Source organism: Balearica regulorum, chromosome 5 (assembly GCF_011004875.1).
Source record: "Balearica regulorum gibbericeps isolate bBalReg1 chromosome 5, bBalReg1.pri, whole genome shotgun sequence".
In the NCBI taxonomy this organism is placed as follows: Eukaryota; Metazoa; Chordata; class Aves; order Gruiformes; family Gruidae; genus Balearica; species Balearica regulorum.
In genome coordinates, this window is record NC_046188.1 from 65227435 (window position 1) to 65254049 (window position 26615).

Genomic DNA, 26615 nt, shown 5'->3' on the forward strand with positions numbered 1-26615 from the left:
GAGTTGAACACATCCCCTGCCCCCAGACATCAGTTAGCAGTGCTTGCTAACCACATCAAGTACACGCTGACCCGGTAAGTGATGTCAAAGCTATGTATAAAACAAAACAAAACTGTAAGACCAAAAGGATGAGAGGGGAAATAATTAATTTGCCTGTCTGGTGATTTGAGATGACTACGCACCAGGTCCATCATTGCCGTGTAGAGCCCGTGAATTAATGAACACTGCATGTACATCCAGCTGCATGAAATTTATGACTCAGCCCGAGATTTCAACTCTGGGAGCTGGCAAATGCAGCTATAACCATGGAGAACATTGTTGTAGCATTTGTCTAACATCAAAGGCTTCACGGTCCTTAAGAGGTCTGCTATCTGAATAAAGTACCAGGAAATGCGTCAAAGCAAAATACACATTATTTATCGTTACAATACATTAAGAAAAGCCATGTACACACACAGAAGCAAAAGATATGAGTGGTACCTCCTCTACAAAGGCAGGGAGCGGTAAATGATGTAGAACAGCCCGGTACTGTTTACTGCTCCCATAAGAGGAAGATGCTTGCACAGAAAGCAAAAGGCCAAGCGTGTCAACTATGTGTTCATTAGGTGCAGATTCTGGAGTGACATGACAAGTGTGACATAAGCTAGTAAGAGTCGAGAAAAAATAATAAGCACAAAACCAGTGCAAGAGATCCATATTACCTTCAATATGGATCCAAACAGTCAGCTGCTGTGAAGTCAGGTAGCTTAACTGAAATTACTTAACTGAATTACACTGATTAAATGCTAAGCAAGTGTCAGACTACAGGTCCTACTGGGGTTTGGTTTTTTTTCAACACCGTATAAAACCCAAGTTGCATCTGTAACCACATGGATAAATACTTTAAATACTTCAAATGCTTGTTCATCTTCTCCCTCTGCTCCCTAGTCCTTCATTCCGCAGTATTAAAGCCTCGTATGACTACTACTGTGCGTCAGGGCAGGTCTCAGCCTCGCCGGCGTTCAGCAGCTCACCTCTACCTCACGGGCTCACAAAATGAGAGTTGTCGTGTTGCTTCTCACCAAGACTGTGGAAGACCAAAGCGTGGCTTCTTTCTTAATGAGGGCAGATCCAATACCCACATATCCATCTTTTCTAAGGGGTGCTCTAATCCTGGAATTTTTGGTATTTTAGGGTCATGGGAGAAAATGTATAGGAATTTTAATCCCCTCTATAAAAGTTTTTCCACTTTGCACAAAATGCAGTAACATTCAGGGCACTTATTCCCAAGAGACTACCCACAAAAATCTGTGCAGGTTTAATTTTATTTTTTTTTAATTCAACTGTACTTTATATTTCAATACCTATTAGATTTTTCCTTTTTAGTTTAGTTGAAACTAAGCGTTAATAGTTTTAGACAAGAAAGCAAATTTGACACTCAGTCAGCAGATTTCACATTAATACTTGTCTTGGAAAAGAAAGGATGTAAAAATGTAATTTACCCAATCCGATGATATCAAATAGAATATTGGTCTGTCAGTCATAGGCAGGCAATCTAAGTAATGCATCTGCTGAGCAAATTTAATAACTTTTATGCTCATATACTTTTCAGAAATATCTTAGGGATCTGGCTGTAGGTCACAGAAGGTGTACTTCTCATGAATTCTTAAAGCTATAGCTGACTGCATAATATTTAAAAGTAATATGTTTTCATCTGCAAAATATATTTCAGTATTTCTGAATGCAACTGGATTTTCAGAGGAACAATCTTTTAATGAACTTACTGCTCAACAGCTGTGTATCTTGGAATCCATAATTATTTCTCAAAATTCAAATTCCACATCGATGAAAAAGCTGTGTCATTCCAAATGCACCCAAGTTCAGGATTTAAATTTATAGACTTGTAGACTCAAATTTCTAGCAAATGTGAGTAACAGCCAAAACACGACATAATCACGATGTAGACTTTAAATCTACCAAGCCAGGCAGGCATGTGGTTCTATTCCCAATTATTATATTTAACACAACTGATAATGTCTCATTTTACTTTGTTTAAGAAGTGGTCCTCCTACTGATTGTTCCTTGGAATAGTTGGTTAACGAGAGAAATAAGGTATTTGGCAAGTAAGGAAAGGGAAAAACAAGGCACAGAACAATCAGCATCCTGATTAGGGGCCAGTGAAGAAGAATAGCCAATTGAGCCGTCATCACCCACGCTGCAGCACAGGCATCCATCTCAGAGGTGATGCTGATACCATGGCTTAAGCAGATAAGAGAATCAGCAAACACTTGTGTACTTTAGGGATCCAGATGCAAAGGCTCAACAGATGAAATCGGTCTAACTGTCCAAATACAAACTTCAGTTAGAACTTTGAGATGGCTGAATCATCGAATCACCTCTGCTGAGGCCTGAAAGTAGCTGATATGATTAGTGGTTTGTTAAAATGATCAGTACAAAGCCCAGTTACTGAAATAAATAAATAAAATAAAAAAGATACAGTGGAAGCTAAACATTTCATTTAGGAATCACAAAATGAATGCATTTTTGTGCTTAAAAAAACTTTCCTTAAGATTTCTACAAAACAAAAAGGCTGCAGCTCCTATAAAAGATACACATTTCTCACTCTGAACCACCCACCAAGCAGCCTCTTTCTTTCAAGCAAATGGTCTTGAATTCTCGCCATAAATATATAGCTTATATGCTTGCAAAGACTAACAGTGTTTCCCATAACAGTGTTGACTGTCCTGTCTGGCTCCTCCACTCACCTTTGCAAGTAAGAGAGTTACAGCATGAAAAACATAGAAGGCTATTTTAAAGTCAGCCTTAATTGAATGGAACAAAGTGATATCATTTGGGCTGCATTAAAAGTATACATAATCAAACTTTAAAAGAAATCTGAATTAGATCTAGAAATATACACTTTCAAGCATCACTAACAATAGAAGAAAACTCCCACAGGTTAGGGCAAAGTGACATTTTAATTTCTTTCCTTTTAACACTTGCAGGACTACTACTACTACCAGTAGAAAGACCAGAATGACTAAAGAAAACTCAAACATTTCCAAAGGAAAAAATGGGGACTTTTTAATTATTAAAAATAATTCACTTAAAATTACTGATTTCTGTACCATTCATTGAGCTTAAAGCACCGTAACAATTGGGTATTATTTTACAATTTTAAAGAACGCACAGTAACCACACAAAGTAATACCCAACTGATGGTTTTCTACATAGTACTCGCTCTGTGCAGAGGATGTACGTGGTAGTAAGCAATGCAGTGCAAAGATTACTATGAACTGTGCATACGCACTTGCCTCTTTCAAATGTAAATAAGCTGGGGCTTTACCCAAATGATAAAAACAAGAGTTGGCAACAGCCACTGGGAATCTACATCAATGAAAAGAAAAATATTTACAATGGGTTTTCCACCTAAGCAAATGTTTTGGTGAAATACAATGCCATAATATTGCTTCTAATTTAGCTGTGTATATTTTAGCAATCAAACTAGATCTGCTTTTGATTTTTGCAACAATAGAAAGTTCAAGAAATTTTATTTTTTTCCTTTTGCAGCCACACAAAAACAGTCATCCTCTGACCCAGAAAAGGATGCAATTAACTATAATCATATGAGTCAATGGAGTGAGCCAGTTCTTGTGCGTTGTTGAAATGAAGCTTAAAGGAGCAGCGTGAAGCTTAAAACCCCCCAGATTCTGTAGTCTATACTAAGGAGGGGTACTGCATAGGTAGGGGGACTTTGCAGAAGCAGTATGAAGAGTATTGAATTGCTGCATCCTTATATGTGTCTCAGCAGTTCTGGGTTTGACTGGTTCTTTGCTATGTCATATTTACATTATTGCTAAAAAGAATGTGCTCTTCACAATGAATTTCTAAGCCATATTTTATCTTTTTGTGAAATTAAAATAAGGTGACAGCATTGTAAAAAGAGAGCAAAAAAAAATATTTCATAATAATTAATTGCTGCCCCATCAGGTATCTTAGTGAATCCCCATCCCAATTCAACAAGAGACAGACATCACTCTAGGAAGGAAGCATTGGTAAAGAGCAGGTTACACCTTTTACCCAAACCTAACCAGCATGCGTTCAACAGCTACAGGATATGAATTTCACGCCCGAGTGCTAATACTTCCTTGATCTAGTCAGGCCCATTTTTGGCAAATGAAGGAGGAGATCCTAATTGTCAGGTTCCAGATTTCCACTTCTTTTCTCCTAAGACTTAAAGTTCATCAGCGTAAAATCTACAGTTTAAATGCTGAGAGCCTAGCATCAGCCAGACCAAATACACTAAAGCTTGTGGTTGCAATGCATAAATGCACAGCAAGAAAAGATTTATTTTTTTTTAAAAGCACAAATTATGCTATTGTGAATTCCAGAGGGAAAAAAAAAATCCATTAAATTTAATCTGCCTACAGACTCTACGCAGCAGAAAAAATGAGAAATTTACAGCGTAGCAAGCATTTGATTTAATACAGACAAGATGTGGGAATTACCTCAGAAACTTAATTGGGTTCATCTGGCCTCTGTGACTAAAGAAGAGATGCAGCCAAGTGCAAGCAGAGAGGCTGACTGATCGACCATTCACTCCTACTCGTTCATTTAGGCAAAGCAGAAGCAAGAGCTAGCCATCGGATGAGGCATCATCAAATTTCTCCTGGGAATTTTGTTTTACACAACTCTTTTACTATTTCTAATATCCAATATTTTTTGCTGTCCCTGTACATCATTTTAGATGGAAAGCAGTTTCTTATTAGAAATCAAAAAATTTGAAATCAACAAAAGATAATCCTGCCATCTGCATTCACCCCAACAGCAAAACATCCTCGTTTTCACCACAATTTCTCTACCATCTTGCTTTGACCTTTAAAACACCAGTAAACAGTCAAAAAGAACACATATCCAAATAGAAGGAAGTTGTTAATGGATATTCTATTTCTTACAAAGATACTTCAATTCTGGGCTTTTTATGGTGTTCGGGGATTTTTCTACACAGGAAAAACTCCCCAAATCCCTTTTGATGCCTCCCAGCGGCACAGCACCCAAAGCCATAGAGCTGAAGCATCCCATGCCCACCGTTGCATGGCACGTCCCACCTTCTTCCACTGAAACACTAATTTTATGCGCAAGTAGACCCATCCCAGTAACCTGCTTCTCAATACGGGCCCTGGAATAAAATCCTTCATGTTTGAAGGTACTTGTTCCTGCAGAATATCAGCTATCCATTGTCAAAATTAAGGATGGCAGGCTGATACAACTAAATGGATATATTTCCATAAATGAGTACTTGAGACAATTGCTGAGTCTAATTTAGAAAATGTGAATTTTCTAGCTCAGTGCTGTCTGAAGTACTCTAAATTTAAGATCAAATTATCTCCTTCAGTAAATGAGCAAAACTCCACTGAAATCAACAGAAAAATAACCTTACATAAAGACCAAAAAATCTGCCACAAACAGAACAATTTAAGAGTGACATGGGAAGATTTGAAGTTTTAATACAAGAAATAAGATCAGCAAATCAATACCAGAAAGAGAAAAGTTTCCTGGGCACATCCAGAGAAATTGAGCCATTACAGTTTTCAGTGAATCAACTGCTGGCATTTTAGTACTTCTAAGTTATTTTTTAACATCACATTATATTCCTGTACACACATAAATATGTATCTGAATCTATATGTATAAGAGCGGCTTTGATTTAAATGTACGTGCAAATACATACATAAAAATACATGCACAAATACACACGCGCATGACCAGGCAGTGGATACCTGACACACACAGCATTACGTTTGTAGTCTGAAATAGAATAACTATTTTAAATTTGAAAGCAAGCAATCATAATATATCAAAAGACAGAACAGCTTGTAGATGAACCATATGAATCTGACATATTTACAAGATTTTTTTTTAATCCATGCAGACCTTTCCTGAGTTCATATAGCTATTTGATAAAATACTACTTGGATCCTTATGCACGAAAGAAAATTGACAGAAGACATCACCTTCCATGATACTTTAAGCAGCACCTCCTTGATTATATCCTTATAAATTCACTTAAACATTTCCACATCTATTTAACTCTGCATGTTTTATACTGTTTACAAGACAGAGATCATTTTAAAAAGGGAATAATTCAACCATTATTGTGGTTATTTTAAACATTTTTGGTTGTAAAAACTGTGTAATCAAATTCTGAAGAACAGAAGACTCATTCCATGGGAAGGCTTTTATATTTAAACCTGACAAATGGGCAAAATCATTGGGGCAGATATGGCAAAGCTAATTTGAGGCAGTCTAATGAAAACTGTATTTTAAAATTATAGCATAGCTATAAAACCAGCTTTCTTAAGATCAATACAGTACTTCAACAACAACTAAATAAAATCAATGCAACTCACTCGAGTTGTTATGCCTATAATTAGCGACGAGTCGATTGATCTATTTAATATTTCCTTCTCCAATAACATCTGCAGCCCCAAAATATGGTTGAACAGTCTTCAGAAGGGAGTGTGGGAGAGAAGACTCCAGAACTAAGTGGTTTAAAATGTTTCTGGGTAACAGAAAACTGGCAACTTTTGCCCAGAATAGCACAATTTCTACATTTAAGACTCAGTACGAGGTTCACTGGACACTGAGGGTGAACTATTTCCTATCACTAGAGTAATATACAGTGAATTGCTGCAGTGATTTTACAGAAAGAGTCCGGTCAAATTTGAGAGTGTTTTGTTCCCACGGTACTCCACAATCAATGTTTTCACATTTTTAAGGCAAGCAGTTCCCTAGCAAGGCTGAGATATTCATTAGGAAAAGTGATACATAAGCATTTGAGTTGAACAAACTCCGAACATCCCTCCTAAGTCCGCTGAATTTTTTTGCAGGGACAAAAATGTCTGCATTTGAAAATATTCCAGGATTTCGGGCTGAAATAGGTGCAAAGTAAATGAGAATCAATCCCTTTTTTCTGTCAAGAAAAAACAGTTTCATGCGATTCTACTTCTTTTAGAGCAACACGGTGGGGTTACATTACAGCCGAACAGCTTGTACAGACACCTTAGCTCAGGTAGTAACATAGCCGACACCTTAGAAATTTTTTATGAGGCATTTTTCTAGAATAATTCTAACATTAATTTCAATTAATTATTGTGTTATTATCTTTTTATCCTCTTTGAATATCCATACATAATTGGAATTATCATTCCAAATATTTTATTTAGTTTGATCAAATCATGACTAGAGGATAATGAGTCTCAGGAGACAACTATAATTTTTATAAAGTCACAGGCTATCAACCCTCAGTTGAAAATACTTCACTATATATAGTTGACATTTTCCAGCTACAGCTCATCTTGATTAAAAAAGTACAAAACAACAGCAGTCCAGTTTAATTTAAATTTCTGAACAGCAAAAAATATTTCATAAGTCACTTTCTGCTCCCACTGAACTTAGCAAATAACCATCTGTATTCAACAGTATGATCCCAAAGAAAATGCAAACGCTCCAAGCCTTCTCCCTTGAAATCAATGGAAGTTTTGTATGGTGTATCACAACATGATCAATTTGGGGTTCACCAGTCTTTTTTCTCTAAATTCTTATTGACTTCCATGGAAATCTAGTTATAAGCACGAGAGGCATGTCCCTGCCAACTAATCCAGTAGTCTGCCCTTCATAGCCTCCGGAGAGTTCTCAGCCCAGGACAGCAGCATCCCAGGTACAACATAACCTTATCAAGGAACATTTTAAATTAATAAGTCGAGAGCATTTTTATGTCACATATATGCTATTAAATCCTATGTGGTGTTTTCAGATGTAAAGAATACTCCAATACTGAATTTGGATGACTCAGAGCTCCTCAAGAGTGATCCTTCTTTTCTGATCCTGAATGACAAACATCAGTAACTGATAGCATTATTTGTTACGACAAAATTAACAGCTTATCATCTCTTTCCTAATGAACTATGGCAATTTGATAATTAAGTGCTCCTTTATTATTTCATCTAAGGATAAAAATCAATAGTGTCTACCCAAAATTTTGAACTATCAATTTATATTCTTCTTTTAACCACACAGGTCGCTGTTACTTCCTTTTAAGCGGTCTTCCCACTAGGTAATTTTAACATCTTGGTACTAAAAGCAAACATTTCGATTTGTGTGCAGAACATGAAGAAATCAGATCAGTACTTTCATTTTCCTGTTTGGCAAATTTTACACTAGCTTCAGGAAAAGTTTTACATTAATTAAAAAAATTCAGCTACGCTTAAAGTTCTCTGGAGCTTGGCTCTGAGCCGCCTTGCCCTTGAGATCCGTAATGCTGGAAAACACCGATTTGGATAACACCAAGATTCACAAAACTCTCTGTACAAGTTCAAAGATCAAAGATTTTAATTAGGTTTCATGCTGCCCCTGTTGCTTGGTGAAGCTGCAACAGATGTCATTGAGAGTTGGGTGTGCAAAGGACAGCGTACAGCTCTTTTAAGCTTTACTATCCAAGATCATCTACTTCAGGTTTTGCTGCCTTTTTGAAATAAGATGTAGTGAAGGAACTACTAGGACTTTCTGTTCTTAACCCTTAGTTTCAAACATACTGGTCACACTTGCATAAAAACAAGATGAAGTGGATCATCAGAGAACTCTAGCATCCCCTTTATCCCAAAGGCCTGTAAAATCTGATCTTTGAAATGTTCACAGAAGTTTAGCTTAGACACCACCACATTATGTAGCATCAGTATCCAGGAGCACTAATTACCAATAGCAATTTCCTGTGTAAAGAAATGAAGGCACAGATTGGAAATTACTCTTTCTTTTCTCCACGGATGGTATTTTGCTACAAATGACCATTGGAAAAGACTAAGCTTCAGGGATAAAAAGCCTGTTACACAGATTTGAGACTAGATGAGTAAGAAATATAAGGAATTCAGACCCATTTTCGAATTTTGGACTCAGTGAATGAGGATATCAGAAATAAGAATTTAATAAAGCATCCTGGGCAGCATGGGAAAACTGAGTAAAGACAGAATGACTTCAGCAAGATTACAGAAGAACACTGCTATGATTTTCAACGTTGCATTTAATTGAAAAGCTGGCAGACAAAGAATATTGGGCAAAATCCAAACAGAGTTTTCTAAACATTGTGGCTAAGTAAGGACTAAAAGTGAGCCCTAGTAGGTATACACCTCACTTTTAATCTTCTCCTTCATTAAGGATACATTTTACCTAAACATGCTTATTTGATTAGCTCCTTCACTGTCTAGTAGTTCATAGCTGTGAATCAGATTCTTCAAACCCTGGATCTAGATTTAAAGAATGAATGAAGAATCCAAAAATATCATGGTGCCTAGGAGAGAGGGGTCCGGACATAGCAGATCCATCATATTCCCTTAATTGATGCTCTGATTCTGATTGTCATTCTACAGCAACTGACAAAATGTGTTCTACACTCTTGGGTCGACAAGGTCGGGAAAACAAAACTTAAAAATAAAAGCTTATTCCAACATTCACTGCAGTTGCTACTGTGTCACTATAAATACATCTCACTGACAAGCTTGATGCAGTAGGATGTGTTTTCTGTATGATCTCATATACTGTCCCCCAAGAGCCATTTTCAACTGACTAAACTGCATTTCCACCTATTCCTTATCAGATTCAATAAAAACCTCATAGAGCCATTTTAAGCAATTTTTTTTTTTTTAAATAGGACTTTTTTTTACTTCAAAAGAAGGTGTGATCAACCAAGAAACAATACTGAATTCAAAGCCCTTTAGCAGAACAATATCTGAAGGTGCTTCTGTACTCTTCCTACTCGTTCACCTTTCCTTGGGCAGTACCCCTGCCTCTGACACTTGTGGATGTTCTCTGAATTGAAAAAACAAAGAGGGAACAGGACTTTACCCAATTTTCTTCTTAAGGGGATAGGCTTTCATATTTAGGAAAAAAAAAAAAAAAAAATCACAGAACAGAGGTTAGTTTTATCTGCAGAGTATGGAGAGTGAAGAACTACTTTGTAGAATAGCATCAGCATACAGTCTCAAAGCCTTAAAATTTCATTTCTGCTTCACTAAGGGAGTACTGTTGGTTTTTTTTTCCCCACCATAATTCAAAGCAATTGGATTGAATTCACCCTGCAGGGCATGAGATTCCCAATAGATCAGGTGAGACTTTAAACTGCTGTGGCTTTACCTTTTATTAGTGCAGCTAAGCACAGAGAGATTGGAGAAAATTCTGGTTTAGGATGATTTACTTAACACTAAAGTTATAACCACAATTTATACATGAATAGAGCAAAAGTATTGTTTACAAGGTAGTTATTTAAAACTATGCTTCTTAGCAAAAATAACACATATTACCGAGAGCTACAGTCAAATTAATTTTCCACTCCTGGTTTACTTTGTATTGCCTGTACTACTATACATCTTTTATGTAATTTGTGTTTTTCAAAGTTCTGCCACAGCCTAAACAGCAAAGAAATACATTGCCTGATACAAACCAATGGATCAACATGGGATTGTTGTAAAAATAATCTGTAAAGGTATTAACATACCTTAACGTAGGTATACACAGAGATATTGTAAACCACTTTCCCCAAAGATAATATGACAAGCTAGACTGTCCTTTCCTATCTCATCAAATGTAATTAAAACGGTTTAAACCAAGAGCAAACTTTTTTTTTTTTCAATATACACACTTCTAAGTCTAATGTGAGGCAGCTATAACATCCCTGTGACAAAGTTGAAAAACATTTCGCTACCTTTCAATAGAGAATATACACTCTTTATTAACTTTCAGGGAAAATTCCCGACTCATTTCTCTCAAGGATATCGCATGTAAGTGCACATCAGCTAGGACACTTCCTTTAACTGAAGATGGCTTTTGTAGGTGTACCAGTAGGAAATGAATGACAAACTAACAAAATGCACACAACACGTCAATGCAGAAAAGACACTCATTTAAGAAATTAATCAATCATGAATATGCGTGTTCAGAATGCAACCCAAAACAATCAGTTCTGAATGTCAAATAGCAATTCCTAAGACCCCTAATTCTTCTAATATAAACAAGGGTTAACACAGCATCCTGCTTTAGCTTCATTTTTAGAGCAGTTTTGGCATCATTTTCCACAAAAGATACATGACTGACATAGTAGAAGTGAACTGCTCACTCTGTAACAAGTCATCTCCAAACCTGAAAATTTTCAAAGTATTTTATACATAATCTATTTTAGTCTACATTTTTGCCAAGCTTTTTTAGCTCCACCAGTGATTTTGGTTTCTTTGTCGAGATACGAAACTTCTCAAAATAAGGGCTTATCTCTTTACATGTCAATCCTTTATTAGACTACATTAACACAACCCACACGATGTTACAGCTGGAAGCCTGACAGATTTCTTTCTGGTATTGCAGGAAGCACTTAGAGACCTCTAAAAAAGGACTTTTAGAGACATAAACCCTATGCTCTATATTTGGCACTTTTTTCCCTCCACACCAGGGACGATTTTTGTTGTTAACTTTTTTTTTCCCCCCAAAGCCTTGAATAGCCTGAAAATTGCCTTTCTGTACAATGTCCTCTCTTCATACGCTAATCACAGCTGCTGCATTCAGTTGGAAGGCTGCTGTTGTCTATTCCTATCTCCAAATTGCAAAGTTGAATGGCAGTAGGGCATGCACTGAAAGAACAGAACTAAATAGGGAATTATTTTTGCACTTATGAAAGAGTCTGAGATTGCAAAATTCACAATTTGCCAATACAAACTGAGGGTGAATGTAATATTTGAAGGGACAAAAGTAGCTATGAAAGGAATTCCATTTTCATTATCTATCTCTATATATCTGTATGCAGATAGCATTTTTTAAAAAAATATGTATAAAATGCTATCAATTATTCAAATATATAGCATATCCAATCTTAAAAATAAGATTTTTAAAACCATAATGTATATTCAGTGAATGGAGGCAGGACCTAGATAACAATGTTTCCTTGAAGTCACATCATTTAAATTCAGTCAAATCTTTGTCAAAACATGAAGTCCTTATCAAAACCCTCAAAAATAACTATTGAAATTCCAGAAAAATTTATATCAGTGGACTTACTTTTAGGGAAGTGGCAGACGTAGTATAGAAGCTCAATAGAAAGCCATTAGGCAGGTATGGCTACTGTTTGCTTTCCAACACAGTAGCTGATGCACAGAAGGACTAAGCGGTGCTCTCAAATCAAATTTCTCTCAAGGCAAGTTTAGTTGACTGAGCCAAGAACAGAATGATGGAGCTTCTGATTTCCAGGGCACGCTAGGACCACATTGCTTCTTTAATCACAAGTACTATTCTGCGTTTCCTCCTAAAGTAAGTGCAAAATAAACAGTGCCCACAAGCTTTTCCTACAGCTCTTGGAACATATTGCAAGATGAGAACATAAAAAATGGAAATATTTCAGGTAATTTCATTAAATGGGAAACAAGAGACTTTTCCAGTATTTATCTATGTGAATGTGTTTGGATAGGGTAACAATAAAAGAATGTCGGATACATCATTTGAGTGGAAGCACTGTCAGTACTTGCATCAAACTTACTTTTTTTTTTCTCTACGTATCATTGCTGCTCTTAAATACATAGAGGGTGTGGAGGGACAGGCAGTTAATCCTCATGCAATCTTGAAAACCTAGAAGACCAAATCTTTATTGCCTTTTTTTCTACACCTCATTTCCTCTTTGCTTCATACGATATTGTCTCTTTCCCTCAGCCACGTCTTTGTTGTTATACTCTTGCTGCAAGACTTAATCCCTTTATTCCCCCATCTAATTCAAAACATTTGTAGAAAGTACAGGTTCTGTAGTTCCATTTAGAGCATCTAGACATTAATTCACTATTTCCCTAGAGAACGTGGCTTTTTTCTTCTCTTCAGTAAAGCTTTTTTCCCCCCTCCTTTTTAATTTTATGACGTAAAAGAGACGAGTAATACAAATCAGACTGATCTTTCTGAATAACTCCAGCTGAACGATAGTTAAATCCTATGTAACTTGGACACATGGAGGAAGAAGCAGCAGGTAAGCTAGAGCAGAAAATACATCACTGAAGACTTCAGGAAACTGAAAGTTTTTTTTATTTGCCTGGTATGTTCTCCTTCTCATCTAAACCATTATCTCTAATTTAATCATTGCTCTACCTCTACGGTTAACTACCATTTTTCAATATTTTATTTTTTTTTGCTTTTTGAGAAGCCCCAATCACAGATGCCCCAAATAACATTCATACAGAACAGAAACCATTCACTCAGTGACTTACAAAACCCCTGTCCATCTTCTCTGCTGTTTTGTAGTCAAAACACTTCCCTAAAAACTCAAAGCCACAACCAGGTGTGGCAGGATAATAGAGATATACATGAAAAATACGCCTTAAATATTTATGGTCTTATAAATGTCAGCCACTTGGTTTACATATATACTTTTCCCCTGTGTGTTTATCTATTGTCCAAGAATTTGACAAGATATTGAAGAGAAATCATAATCTTTTTCGTTCTCCATGTAGTGTAGAGACCCCAACCAGCCTGAAGCTTCATTTAGTGCCAGACATTTGCAATGTCACTGAAAGAAGCTACACAGTAAATTAATGCAGCCAGCCCTGCAGCCCCCAAGAAAAACAACATTATTCTGGTTTGTTTTCAAGGGTTTCCTTGGGGTGAGTTGAATAGGAACTAATGGCAGACTGTTTGCGACTGCCAGCAAAGTGCAATAAGGGATACTACTGTGGCAGAACAGCAACATGCATAAATCCAGCATGCAGACGTTCAATCTCATGAAAGAGTATTAGGTAAAAATAAGGCAAAGAATAACAAATTCTGAAAGCAGAAGTCAAATGATCAAAAAACATACAAACTGCCTAGAAGCTGTTCAAAAACGGTGTATTAGAGGCCCCCAAAACTTTTAATGACTCTATAACGCTGAGAAGGCTACATTGGGAACAACTCAGAAAATAGAAAAACTTGCTCAAGGGAGGAGAACAGGAAAGGACATAAAAAAATTTCAAGTTAAACATAAACAGTTAAGTAAGAGGGAATTTGACAGTATAAGTTGTGGAGGTATCAAAAACATTATTTAGATATAATGGATAGCAGCTTCATAAATATACGCTACTTTAAACAGGCAGGGATACATCTTCTAACATCCCAAACCCAGTGACTGCAGATGCTGTGGGAAGCGAGGCAGGCTCACTGCTCTGCCCTAACAGCGTTTGCCATTGCCACCGTCACAGACAAGATACTGAGACTGATGGACCGTTGGGCATTTCTTATGTTCCTGTAACTCAGAAGATGGAAGGAGTCACGCTACTGTGCCACACCCAGAGTGCCATCCACCAGATCACAGTGACTCCTGGGGCGTGCCACTGGCCTGAATTGATTTGTGATGTATCCCAGAATTTCACCTGGCTTCCCGTTTAGTTTTTTTTTTCCCCCTAAGAAGAGAGAAACACAGATCTAAAATGTGTGTGAATTGGTATATCCGTGGCATCTATGTTTCGAATCAAAGAACTGTTGAGCGTTCTTAATTGCCGATTCATTTTAGGTAGTGATGGAAATGTTTATTCACTATTTATAGACTGATGCACTATTGGAAACATACAATTGTAGGTACGCAAATCAGATATTTCTCTGAAAGGCCCTGTGATGGGCTTAAAATGCTTGCAACATTGGTACATCCAGTTTACCCAGTCAACTCTTGCAACTTCAGAAAGGAGGGTAGCAGGAAATAAAATGTTGCTGAATCACTCACTCTTCAAATTGAGAAACAAATACTTTTGGTTCCAAAAGAAAGATTCTTTTCAAAGCAGGTTTTCTAATATATGCTATAAATATACTCAATATTACAGAAGTCTACTGACCTACCTAAGAAAATCATTAGCAGTCAGAGGGTTTGAATGTTGACTAATGAAGTATTTATTTGTGTGCAATAAGAGACAGGATTTTTTACAGCTGGTCGATAGGATTGGACTGATATGATTTATTAGAATTAACAGGCTCAATTGCAAAGCATCCAATGATCACAGGTGGGAAAAGAAAGCAAGGCGGTTGTGACTGTAGATGAAGCCTACTGAGAAAGTGACTTAACATGAGAAACAAGTATTTCCTCTGTGAGTTAAAACGTAATGTGCAATTTTTTTTTTTAAATTGACTGTAAATATACATAGTTATAGACCAAAAACATCAGAGATCACTGTTTGAATGAGTGCTTTAAGGAGATCAAGTTTTCATACACAAACTAAGAAGAGTTTAGAAGAGCAAAGCATAAAAATTCAACAGAACAAAGACAAGGAGTCCAGTTGGTAAAAGAACAATACATCATCTGAATATACTATTTTCAGGTGCAAAGTTCTTTGCAAAATGAAGCAATGGAAAGGCAAACTATATCCTGATTTAGACAAATTGTTTGGGGAGAAAAAGATAAGGAGGAAAAAAATATGATGCTGCTCAAATGTTTTAAGTTTCTTTTCCAAGATCAAATTTCAAAATAAATTCAGTTTAATACTAACAAAAACTAAATAAAAACACATTTTATGTTTTATTTGGGACTTTGGGATCAATTTGGGATCAATATTCATGACATATAAAGCTTAAGAAAACACTTCAGGAATGTGCTTTTCTTTAAAAATTTTTACTAAGAATCTCCATTCTGAGGTTGTATTTCCTTTCTCCTCCTCTTGCTGTTTATTTTTAAAGCAGGTAATAACACCATGGATAAAGTTTCACTGCGTATCAATAATCTATAGAACTGAATGAAGTATTCCTTTCTGAAAAAGCACAACTCATAAGTACAGTAAAAGTTAGAGGTGTACTATGGACCTATGGACCAGTTGCATTCAATAAAATACTATTTCTAAATACACACCAACTTTTTTGTTTGCTTTCGTGTTTAAAGTATTTCACTGGAGCTTTATCTTTCTACTACAACAAGTGTGTTAAATATGAAGCCAAACGATAATCTCTTTCAGCGTAAACTCTGAATGGAAATGACAATCAAATGTTCCTCTTACCTCATTTTGGAGGTCACGGATCATTTTACTCTTCCTTTCCATTTCAGTCTTCAAAAAGTTAATCTACAAGTTTAAAGAAATGTTGAGTGTGAGCTTTTGAAACGTACCTAAATAGCAGTTTAATCATTAACTATTTTTTACTCTACTCATAGCTTTGAAAAACACAAAAATCAAAACCCCACCTTGCCTCTGTTTCTAGCAATAAGTTATCTTAAAAAAACCCTTCTGCTTATATACGAAATCGGTATAGGCCACAGTTCGGTATTTGCTAAATCTGCAAACATTTAGCATGACACTTACTAGAAAACTTACAATCAAGAGAAGAAAATTGTTGTACATAAACTTTACTTTTGCACCAGGAAATATAGTGTTTATTTTTTGCAATGAAGTCCCACGTGATCTTCAGAGAACTAAGGATTTTTACAACAATATTAACTGCTTTTATGATCCAGAATTTTTTTAATCCTCAACACCTATCATAGTAGGCTTCTAATACGCTTATTGGATTTGAATGCTACGGTACTGGTCCTAACTGAATAAACCCGTTGATTCTGATCAGACTCGTCTGTGGAATAAAACATATTATATGCAAAAGCATTCAAATATGGTCTTTAGTTCCTATTTAATTCAACGACCTGCCTTGGAAAGTAAAAAATCCAGTCTTAGTTTTAAGATTGAATTTAATCAAAAAATTGTTTCTACAAATCAGTCTAGGTTTCTTTCAGGATTGAGCTTTCCTCCTGGATTGTGAAAAATAATGGGAGAAAGGAGGATGTAATTATAATAACTAGGATTAAATGAACTTTGAAGGAGGGTGCTCTTCCTTCAAAATTCGCAAAATCCTTATCCCTAACATACCCAATGCCTCATGCCAGTTCAGCTGCTGCTGCAGCAGACTTGGTAAGAAAAACAAAACCTCTGTGAGAAAGCAGATTTAGATGATAGCAACATTGACCTAGAGATTAATGGTTTGGATATCATGCAGATAAAAAATGACAGTGAATCTGCATATGAGATGACAGCTGTTCTTAGAATCATGTCCACACTCAAGTAGACAGATGCCAGTAATTTAAAAACCATCACTGGGCTTGACATCACACTGATCTGTATCAAAAGAGAAGTCAGAGAACACTATCATCACTGCAGAGAGAGAAGTAGGTAAGGATTCATGAGACTAGTGCCAACTGACAGACATAAACGGAACTTCTTTTGCAAACTCTTCCAAAATTTTGTCTAAGTGGTTTGGTTGTGGAAATACTAATTCCGCGTCCACCTACCACTGAGGGTGATGTCCTAACAGAAGATTAATATATTCAGTACTTGCCTAGCAATCCTATCCACAAATAGTGAAATTTAGTCTATGTATATTGTGTCAAAAATATGAAGATTTTGCACAACAGTACAGGTCACAACCAAAACATAAGATCAGGGGAAAAAAATAACTATTCAAATGGTGGGGTTTAGGTTTTCAGCTGTTTAAAAGATTTGTCACCTACCATTGAATACTGACAAAAATAGTATACTGACCTCCATTCAACAGTGTTCCCTTTCTTAGTCGTAACTCAAGAGAATATTAATATTCCTTCAAAGCACTTCACTTCAAAAATCTGAACACATATGAAATAATTAAAGAGATGTGATACCAAAATTATTGTCTGCGTGCTCGCTATACATAGCCTGTAAGTATCAGCTTGGATCTTCTAATGGAGAGACATTTAAGACACCGCAGTACTGCTAATTTAACCACCAATCTCAGTTAGTTGAACCAGTAATTTTTGTTAATTGCTATTCACATACACACGTATCTGATATCACCGATTGGGATATCTTAAATAGTGCAAACTTACTGGTTTAGCTTATCTGAATAATTAAAAAAAAAAAAAAAAATCCTGAGCATCACGGGCAGAATTTGGGGGTTTTTGATCATGGAGTGGTTTATGCGACACTAGGCCCCCTGGCAACAGACGGAGTACACCTATATCTCAGAGGGGGAAAAGGATCTTTGCACAGGAGTTAGCAGGGCTCATTTAAAGAGTTTTAAACTAGATTTTCAGGGGGAAAGGGTTAAAGTCAGGCTCACCAGAGATAAGCCTGGGGGAAGCACACCAATGTTCGAGGGATGGTGCCCTAGTGAGGTCCTTCGGCCTGTCGTCTCAGCGGAGGTAAGGGATGGAGATCCACGCGGCAGAAAAGAGCAAAGGTTTATGGAAGGGTCAGAGGAGGATACCAGGAACTACAGGCTTGTCAGCCTGACCTCAGTGCCAGGGAAGTTTATGGAGCAGATCATCTTGAGTGCCATCACACAGCACGTACAGGACAACCAGGTGAACAGGCCCAGTCACTGTCTGTTTATGAAAGGCAGGTCCTGCTTGAATAACCTGATCATCTTCTATGACAGGGTGACCCACTTAGTGGATGAGGGAAAGGCTGTGGATGTTATCTGCCTGGACTATAGTAAAGCCTTTGACACTGTTTCCCACAGCATTCTCCTGGAGAAACTGGCTGCTCATGGCTTGGATGGACATACTCTTCGCTGGGTAGAAAAAACAGCTGGTGGCCAGGCCCAAAGAGTTGTGGTGAATGGAGTTAAATCCAGTTGGCTGCCAGTCACAAGCGGTGTTCCCCAGGGCTCAGTACTGGGGCCAGTTCTGTTTAATATCTTAATGATCTGGACAAGGGTATCTAGTGCACCCTCAGTGAGCTCACAGATGACAGCAAGTTGGGCAGGAGCGTTGATCTGCTTGAGGGTAGGAAGGCTCTGCAGAGGGATCTAGACAGGCTGGATCAATGGCCAAGGCCAACTGCATGAGGTTCAACAGGGCCAAGTGCCAGGTCCTGCACTTGGGTCACAACAAGCCCATGAAATGCTACAGGCTTGGGGAAGAGTGGCTGGAAAGCTGCCTGGCAGAAAAGGACCTGGGGGTGTTGGTTGACAGCTGGCTGAATATGACCCAGCAGTGTACCCAGGTGCCCAAGGCAGCCAACAGCATCTTGGCTTGTATCAGAAATAGTGTGGCCAGCAGGACCAGGGCAGTGATCGTCCCCCTGTACTCAGCACTGGTGAGGCCACATCTTGAGTGCTGTGTTCAGTTTGGGGCCTCTCACTACAAGACAAACCCTGAGGTGCTGGAGCATGTCCAGAGAAGGGCAACGAAGCTGGTGAAGAGTCTGGAGAGCAAGTGGCTGAGGTAACTGGGGTTGTTTAGCCTGGAGCAAAGGAGGCTGAGGGGAGACCTTATTGCTCCCTACAACTACCTCAAAGGAGGTTGTAGCCAGATGGGAGTCGGTCTCTTCTCCTAAGTAACAAGCAATAGGACAAGATGAAACAGCCTCAAGTTGCACCTGGGGAGGTTTAGATTGGATATTAGGAAGAATTTCTTCACCAAAAGAGTTATCAAGCACTGGAACAGTTTGCCCAGGCAAGTGGCTGAGTCACCGTCCATGCAGGCATTTAAAAGACATGCAGATGTGGTGCCCAGGGACATGATTTAGTGATGGACTTGGCAATGCTGGGTTAACGGTTGGATTTGATGATCTTAAGAGTCTTTTCCAACCTAAACAATTCTATAATTCTATGATTTTTTTTTTTTTAAATGATACCAGTATTAATTAGAAAGTAATTCATTTTTGCTTTCATATTATAAAAGCATTTTTAAGGCTCTTCTACTAAATCTCTAACAGCTGAAAAGTCATTTAGTCATAAAGCATAGCTATAGAGAGCTGCAAAGGAGGGATTTATACAGCTTGGCTACTGGAGCTAATAGAGATAACCCTATCCATTTAAGTACATTTATGTCTATAATTTCATGTTTTAAGGCACATCAGTCTGTATCAGACCATTTGCATGACGCTTTTAGTCAGTCCCAAGGACAAGGCATAATACCATTTTCCAGAAGAGATGTAAAAATTCTACTTTCAGTCACCAGATCGGGAGTGCATAATAAACATTTATACTTCGCTCTAAATTAAGACACAGAAACTGAAAAATTGTAACTAAGAAACTTTCTACATCTTTTCCTCCTTTCTACCCACTCTTTGTTCTTGTTTGACATTCACCTCTTTCCAAATGATGACTGCCTTTAATTACTATCTCGATGCAGTTATGACAATACATAATGAAATACATTGGTGTTGTAAGGCTGAACTTTGCAATATTAAGCAAGGACGCTGCTTCTGTCTCCTGGAGACAGACATCCAAGGTACTCAGAGCTTTGTGCGTTTCAGAGCTCATTACGTTTATTAAAGGCAACAGCTTCCATCCAGTGGCCTTTACTCACAGCAGTTTGTGACCTTGAAATGCTCAAATTAAATTTTCCCCCATCGAAATACAGAATGCTTTAGCAGATGGCAGTGATCTAATTCTAAGAGTCAGACAATAGTTAGTTATTCACTACAGACGAAGGATGGAAGAATACCAATATAGCATCATTACCACACAGTCAAAGCTCAGCTGTACGCTTATTTGCTTACCGCCAGACTTCTTGTATCTTGCTCAGGACTAAGACATGAGCAATTAAGATGGGATTGGAATACATTCATTAACACCTAACTATTTTGGCAATATCTGGAAATCCTAACGTGCTCAATATTAGTTTTCATGGTCTAATTCTCAAGTTATAGTGTAGGAATTGACTCCAAAAGCCACAGGGAACTGTTCAGGCTATTATATAAACCAGGAAACATTATTTCCTTTGGGAAAAAAATGTTCTACAAAGTGTTAAATACTTCTAAAAGCAAAGATAAATATATTTTTACCTACTAGGTTTTCTTAGATAAATGCAACTTTTAAGCTCTTAGTTACATTTTAATTAATGAAACAGTTTTCTGTCAGACACAGTTAGGGCTTTTGGACCTGTCATAAGGGCTGTTACTGAAAAAATAAATAATTTTGAAGTGGCACGAACACCTGATCTTTTTAGTAAAAATATTGCAGGCATGACTTTGTGATGGTTCTTAAGATTCTTGTTTGGTGGTGGATATCTCTGAATTAAATTCCCCATATTCTTTTAGTTTTTTATGACTAAGAAAAACCCTACTGATTTCAAAATAACCATATTGTTTATTGTTTGTTTTTATAAGTCATGATAATGTGTTACTTAAATGTTATTTTTCATAGTGAACACTGAGCAACTGGGAAAAAGGAATTTACACAGACATATTTTCTCCTTTTATTTTGACAGACAGTACAATAATTGTATTGTCAAACAATTCCATCACCATGTCTTTTTAAAAATTGTTAGCATGATATAAAAGACCAAGAGGAACAAAGTATAAAAGGCAGACTAAGCTTATTCTACTTAGCCAAACTATTTTTGAATATTTCCCTGTTTCATTCTTTATTTTCTCCCCGCATCCAGAGTTACCCATCTCTTTTCGTACACTTTAATTGCAGCTAATGGGAAAAAACTTTGCAAACCTCAAGGTCACTTCCTAAAAAAATAACTGTTTCTTAAGATGCAAGCAGTTAGCCTGAAACACAGTAAAGTGAAGAGCTCTTCTCCAAAAATACCTAAGAGCCTGTTAACCTATCACGGAGATACAGAATCACTACTTACCCTACTTATTCAGATTCACTGGAAACCCCCCCCCACTTTCAAGTTACACAAATGCCATTTGCCCTCTGACTTTTTGCTAACAAACGTGAAAATTAGTCTATGATCCCTAATCCTGTTTGTGGAAGAAATGGTTCCACTTCACATTTAGAGATATAGCTTGACGTTATTAATAAATGTTTTCACTGCATAACAACTTATTATAAATTACTTAGGTATTTGATATCAAATGCAGACTGAAAAGCTCTGGTGACCTTCATCAATTGTTAAAGAGGACAACAGGTTATTCGGAATGACATCTTACACATTTTATATGCGTGTTGTATGACTAAACCCACTATGGTGCTTCTGACTAACAAGATTTCTCTAATTGAGAAATGCTTTTTGACCTACAAATAATCCCTAGTTCTAGTGTAAGACGGTCTGTAGAGAAGCTCCCTCACAAGCCAAGTCTTGCTGGAAGACTGTATTTGACCTTGAAACTTGCAACATAGGACTACTCTAAACTTTAAACCACCCTTATCATAACTAGCCTTCCTTGGCACATTTTACTGTCCTGGATAGGACAGCTGAGACAAGAGGCATAAATTTATCTGAGGTCTGCCATATATTTTCTAGAAAAGACCTGTCCCAAGAGGGACTACTGCCATTCTTCACATGTTAGTGCTACAGATGCAGAAGACAAAGGACCCAGAAAGGGAGCGCTCACTTCTGCTGAGGGCCCCCAGGTCAATCCTCAGTGTGATTAGTACTCTGAAGGACAGGAATGTCTTCACACCTCATTTTTGTTTCCTCAAGCCTGAGTTGCTGCTTCTATCCTGAGAAAGTTGCTATTACCTAGCAGCAGCTCTGTGGGCTGCCCTCTGAGAGACTGTACTCCAACACTTCAGCAGATCCTCCGAATGGCAACCTTTTAGCTGCCCTACATTAAAGCCCCTCCCAAAAAATGGATAAGCATGCATAACAACTTTGATCACGTGGTTTCTGATTAATCATTTATGCAACTGATAGTGAAGAGTCTTGCCATATATTGCAGAAGACTTGGTTGCAAAGTGTAATGTATTGCTGTGGCGACTCTTTTGCTCTTTTGGTTTGGTCAGAGTCCTTGAATACTTTCCAGGTTATTTTTCATGTAATTTGACTTAATTCTCGTAAAGTCTTACTTACACTTTTGCGTTTACCTAATAAACAACACCTTCAGGCACATGTTCCCAGTTGAATATATAGAGCAAATTAACATACACTAGGGATTGTACTATGCCCCTTGGCAAGTGCAGAAAAGAAATATGTATTTCCAACCCCCTTCCAGTGTTTTATTCATGTGGCTTTGAGAAATGTAATTCTATTCTTATTTACTCTGATGAAAATCAAGATTTACTTCGCCAAATCCTGTAGAATAAAACGTGCTTAAATTGGATTCGAAACAAGACTCACAATTCATTAAATTAGAATTAAATTCAAGCTCCCATCCTCTAGCTAAGCTTGCCTCAAAGTACCTAGACCTTCTTTCATAGCATTCATATTGCTTTCAGAAAAACGCCAAACACATGGAGAAACCAGGTGCAAAGTAACCCTGTGTGACAGTAATAATATTTATTTCCATTTCTATTGCAGCTTTCATCTGGGGATCCTGAAGCACTTTTTGAATATTAATTCAGTCTCACTGTATTGGCGAGCTTCATTATGTACATTGTACCCCGAGGCATAAAGTAATAAATGTCACAAACCAAGGACACAGTTCTGCTTTCCTTAAAATCAGTGGCAAATTTAATATTCTATTATTAGCAAGTTTTAGAATACAGCTCAAGAACTCAGTTTTTCTAACCAGCTGACAACACTCCAAGTCAAGTTCTGTTATGAACTCAAATGGTTTTTTCCCCGGTTTCTGCATGAGGTAATATTTTTGCTTAAAGTTTACAGTAGATTTTGTTTCACTTGTATAGAACAAATCTTGTACTCTTCCCCAGTGCTAGGCTGCGGACTTCACTTACACAGGCATGGTTACTCAAGTTAAAAAAGCACTATATCGCAAAGAACAACAGAGCAAATAATCCATTCGCTACCTCTGAGATTTATTTAACCTACAGCCGAATTAGCCTTCAATATCAAAATCTAATATAGAGATTAAATAACAAAATATGTTTTCTACCTTTAATTTGTAGGACTAGAATTCACTGTGCTGATAAAGCTAGAGGGAATGTGTCCTGCACCTGAAAAAAACACAACTTTTTACCTGCATGTTCTGAGTACTTAGCAGAAACAACTAGGTTCTCATTTTCTTATTTCAGGACTATATATCTTGCATCAGTACAAAACCATCTTAAAAGAAGTACAGATTTTTTTTTTTTTTTTCCTGGGTGTATGCTGCCCTGGCTATTGAGAAAGAACCGAAAAATATGTTATTCTTTTCCATTTCAATACAACATTGTTTACTTCTTTTCTCCCCTAAGAACAAAAGAAGATTTTTGTTCTCTATAGAAAAATACAAGTACCAAAAATCCACTAAGTATACATTGTGAGGGACTCAAGAATAGGTAAAACAGTATCTTCACCCTTCAGACTTTTGAGCAACAAAGAGGGGGAAAAAAAGTGTTTTCAAAAATCACGTTAATTGAAAGAAACCCGAAAAAGCCATACTTTAGTTTAAAATCTACACTGTTTCTAATCAGAAGGTAGCATGTAAAACATACACTCTCACATCTTGTTCACCGAGGGCATAAAGCCACATAAAAATCACATTATTACAAAAGAAGGCATTTGTAAATATTTGCTCAATTTAATAATTAATTTTAAACCTCTTTCTTGGAGGAACCCTGGTTTTGTGAGTCTGGATGACGGTAAAATCTTACTAAATAAACCAGTAGTTATCCAATATGAAACTAAAAATAGATCTATAAGCCCTTCTAGCAGCATGCTTTCCAGTCCAGAGTTAGAATCACAGAACACTTCGAGTTTGAAGGGACCTCTGCAGATCATCTAAGTCAACTTATACTCAGAGGAATACTACTAACCAATATAGGAAAAATTTCCTTCTTATATCTTAGAATTAAACAGAAAACATGATTCTACTTTTTTCTTCTGAAATAGCAAAATGGGCTATTTATGCCCCACAACATTACAGTGCCACACAAAAATCCAACCAATTGTGCAATTTATCCAGAAGCAGAATTTCACTAAAGCATTAAATCTTAATGGGACTTAATACCTTCCTATTAGTGATACTTAGATCTACTATGGTCAAAATTGGACACACTACTACCTATTTTGTTGCTGAAAATTGCTAGCGATTCCAAAAAAGTCAATGAACGTATGACAGCATACTTTGGTATAGATGAGACATGAGGGTCCATAAAGATAACCTCATCAGGAAAAGGACTTAGGCCCAAGTCTCCAGGCCCAAATCTCCAAAAGTGTACACGCAAACCTAAATCCCACGTAAATTAGTGAAGACTGGGATCTCAGCACTTTTGAACATACAAACTTTTTTCAGCTCCTTTCTTCTGAAGATTGTAGAGTACTAACACATACTTTTTTTTTTTACATGCAAAGTTATTTAAGATAAAAACAAATTCTCAAGGCATGAGGATTAAAAAAAAAAAGACAGAAGAAACAAACAAAAATAATGAAAGAGGGACAGGGAATCACTCACAGTAGCCTGCTGCTTTTCTGCTTTCTCAGCTGCCTCATTAAGCTGCTTTTGAAAGGCCTCCTGGAGAGATTTCATTTCTTCCCTAGTTTGTTGAAAACACAGAACACAAACTTCATCACAAGTGTCCGTTAGAAATAATTCTTCAGACTCAAGAAAAGGCACCTTTAATTATTCAGAGTAACAAACAGATGCATTGTGTCTATGTCTCTCGCTAATAAAATCATGACGACCCCATGAACTATAGTGCCAACACAAGACAAAAATTATCTGTGATGGAAATTGGCCACCTTTTACATGTACTGAGTAGCCTGCTGTGGAAAACATCTGCCAGTGTATAATTTCTAGCAAAAAGGATTGGCACCAAAAGAGTGAGCAAAGTGGGCTACTGAAAACACACCCAAATGGAACTACGCTATTATCAATAAGAACTTGTTTACACCAATTTTGGAATCAATAGCTAAATAAATAATGCTCTGATAAAATTCAGCTGTCACCTGGCTCTTTCTAGAGATAAGCAACACAAAATTCAGTAGAAGATTCTAGCATACAAGAAAAAAAACAAGAGATTAATTGTTTGGAATTTGTTTTATTTGAATCAAAAAACCTTTGCCTTGCTGATGCAGTAAGAATTTCCCTAAATTGCAATGGGCTGAGAGATCCTTTGCTGGCCATGTCTTTCTACCCACAGGATACGACACACTTCAGAGCTGTGGCAAAGTAGAAGAATGACGTTTCAGCTGCAGAGCTTTTCCAGGGCTATTGCTTGCATGGATAAACCTCAACAGAAGACCAACACAAAACTGGGTTTACACACAGATAATAATTTAGCCCAGTGAAAACTAAACTGAAAACCATAGTTCATACAAGAACAGAACTTTTGAGCCACTGGATCGTCTTTCTTGTTAGCAGATAACTCTACTACTTTTGGGAATTTTGGGAACACTAGTACAGAACAGATTTAATTGAAATAGTGATTGAGCAACATGAAATGAATGAGTCATCAGCATAATACAACTTCCTTATGGTATAGACAGATGCGATCATTTCAAAGTGCTGATGGTGCATAGAAAGAATAAAACTTGAGCCTTCATAGTAAGTGACCAACTTGCAACTTGGGAAGTACTGAAGAATTCACACAAAAGGGATAAAAAAATAAATCTAAATTGAAGTCAGCAGAACTACATCTACTTACACAAGCTGAGATTCTAGCACTCTAAACTTTACTGCATCATCATCATTGCAGACAATAATCAAAGCAGTCCTCACAGACCAGATGCAGCTCACATTTGTCCAAAGAAAGTAGATCATAAGATTAATATTGGGTTATATTTTGAATTTTGGTTCAAATACAATAGATTTAAGCAGATCCGTATGTTCACGGTTTTTCAGTTACTCCAGATGAAGTACAGCCTG

The 26615-nt window shown here is 37.1% G+C and overlaps 1 protein-coding gene across 1 annotated transcript in view; it reads right to left on the reverse strand.

Moving 5' to 3' along the window:
• The window catches only part of LOC104633488 (leucine zipper protein 2), a 204193-nt gene that overhangs the window by 83346 nt on the left and 94232 nt on the right, over positions 1 to 26615 (reverse strand). The window contains exons 4-5 of the mRNA XM_075755336.1: positions 25203 to 25284; positions 16002 to 16064 (exon numbers count right to left, since the gene is read on the reverse strand). Coding sequence (XP_075611451.1) covers positions 16002 to 16064; positions 25203 to 25284 — 145 coding nt within the window. The remainder of the gene's footprint in view (positions 1 to 16001; positions 16065 to 25202; positions 25285 to 26615) is intronic.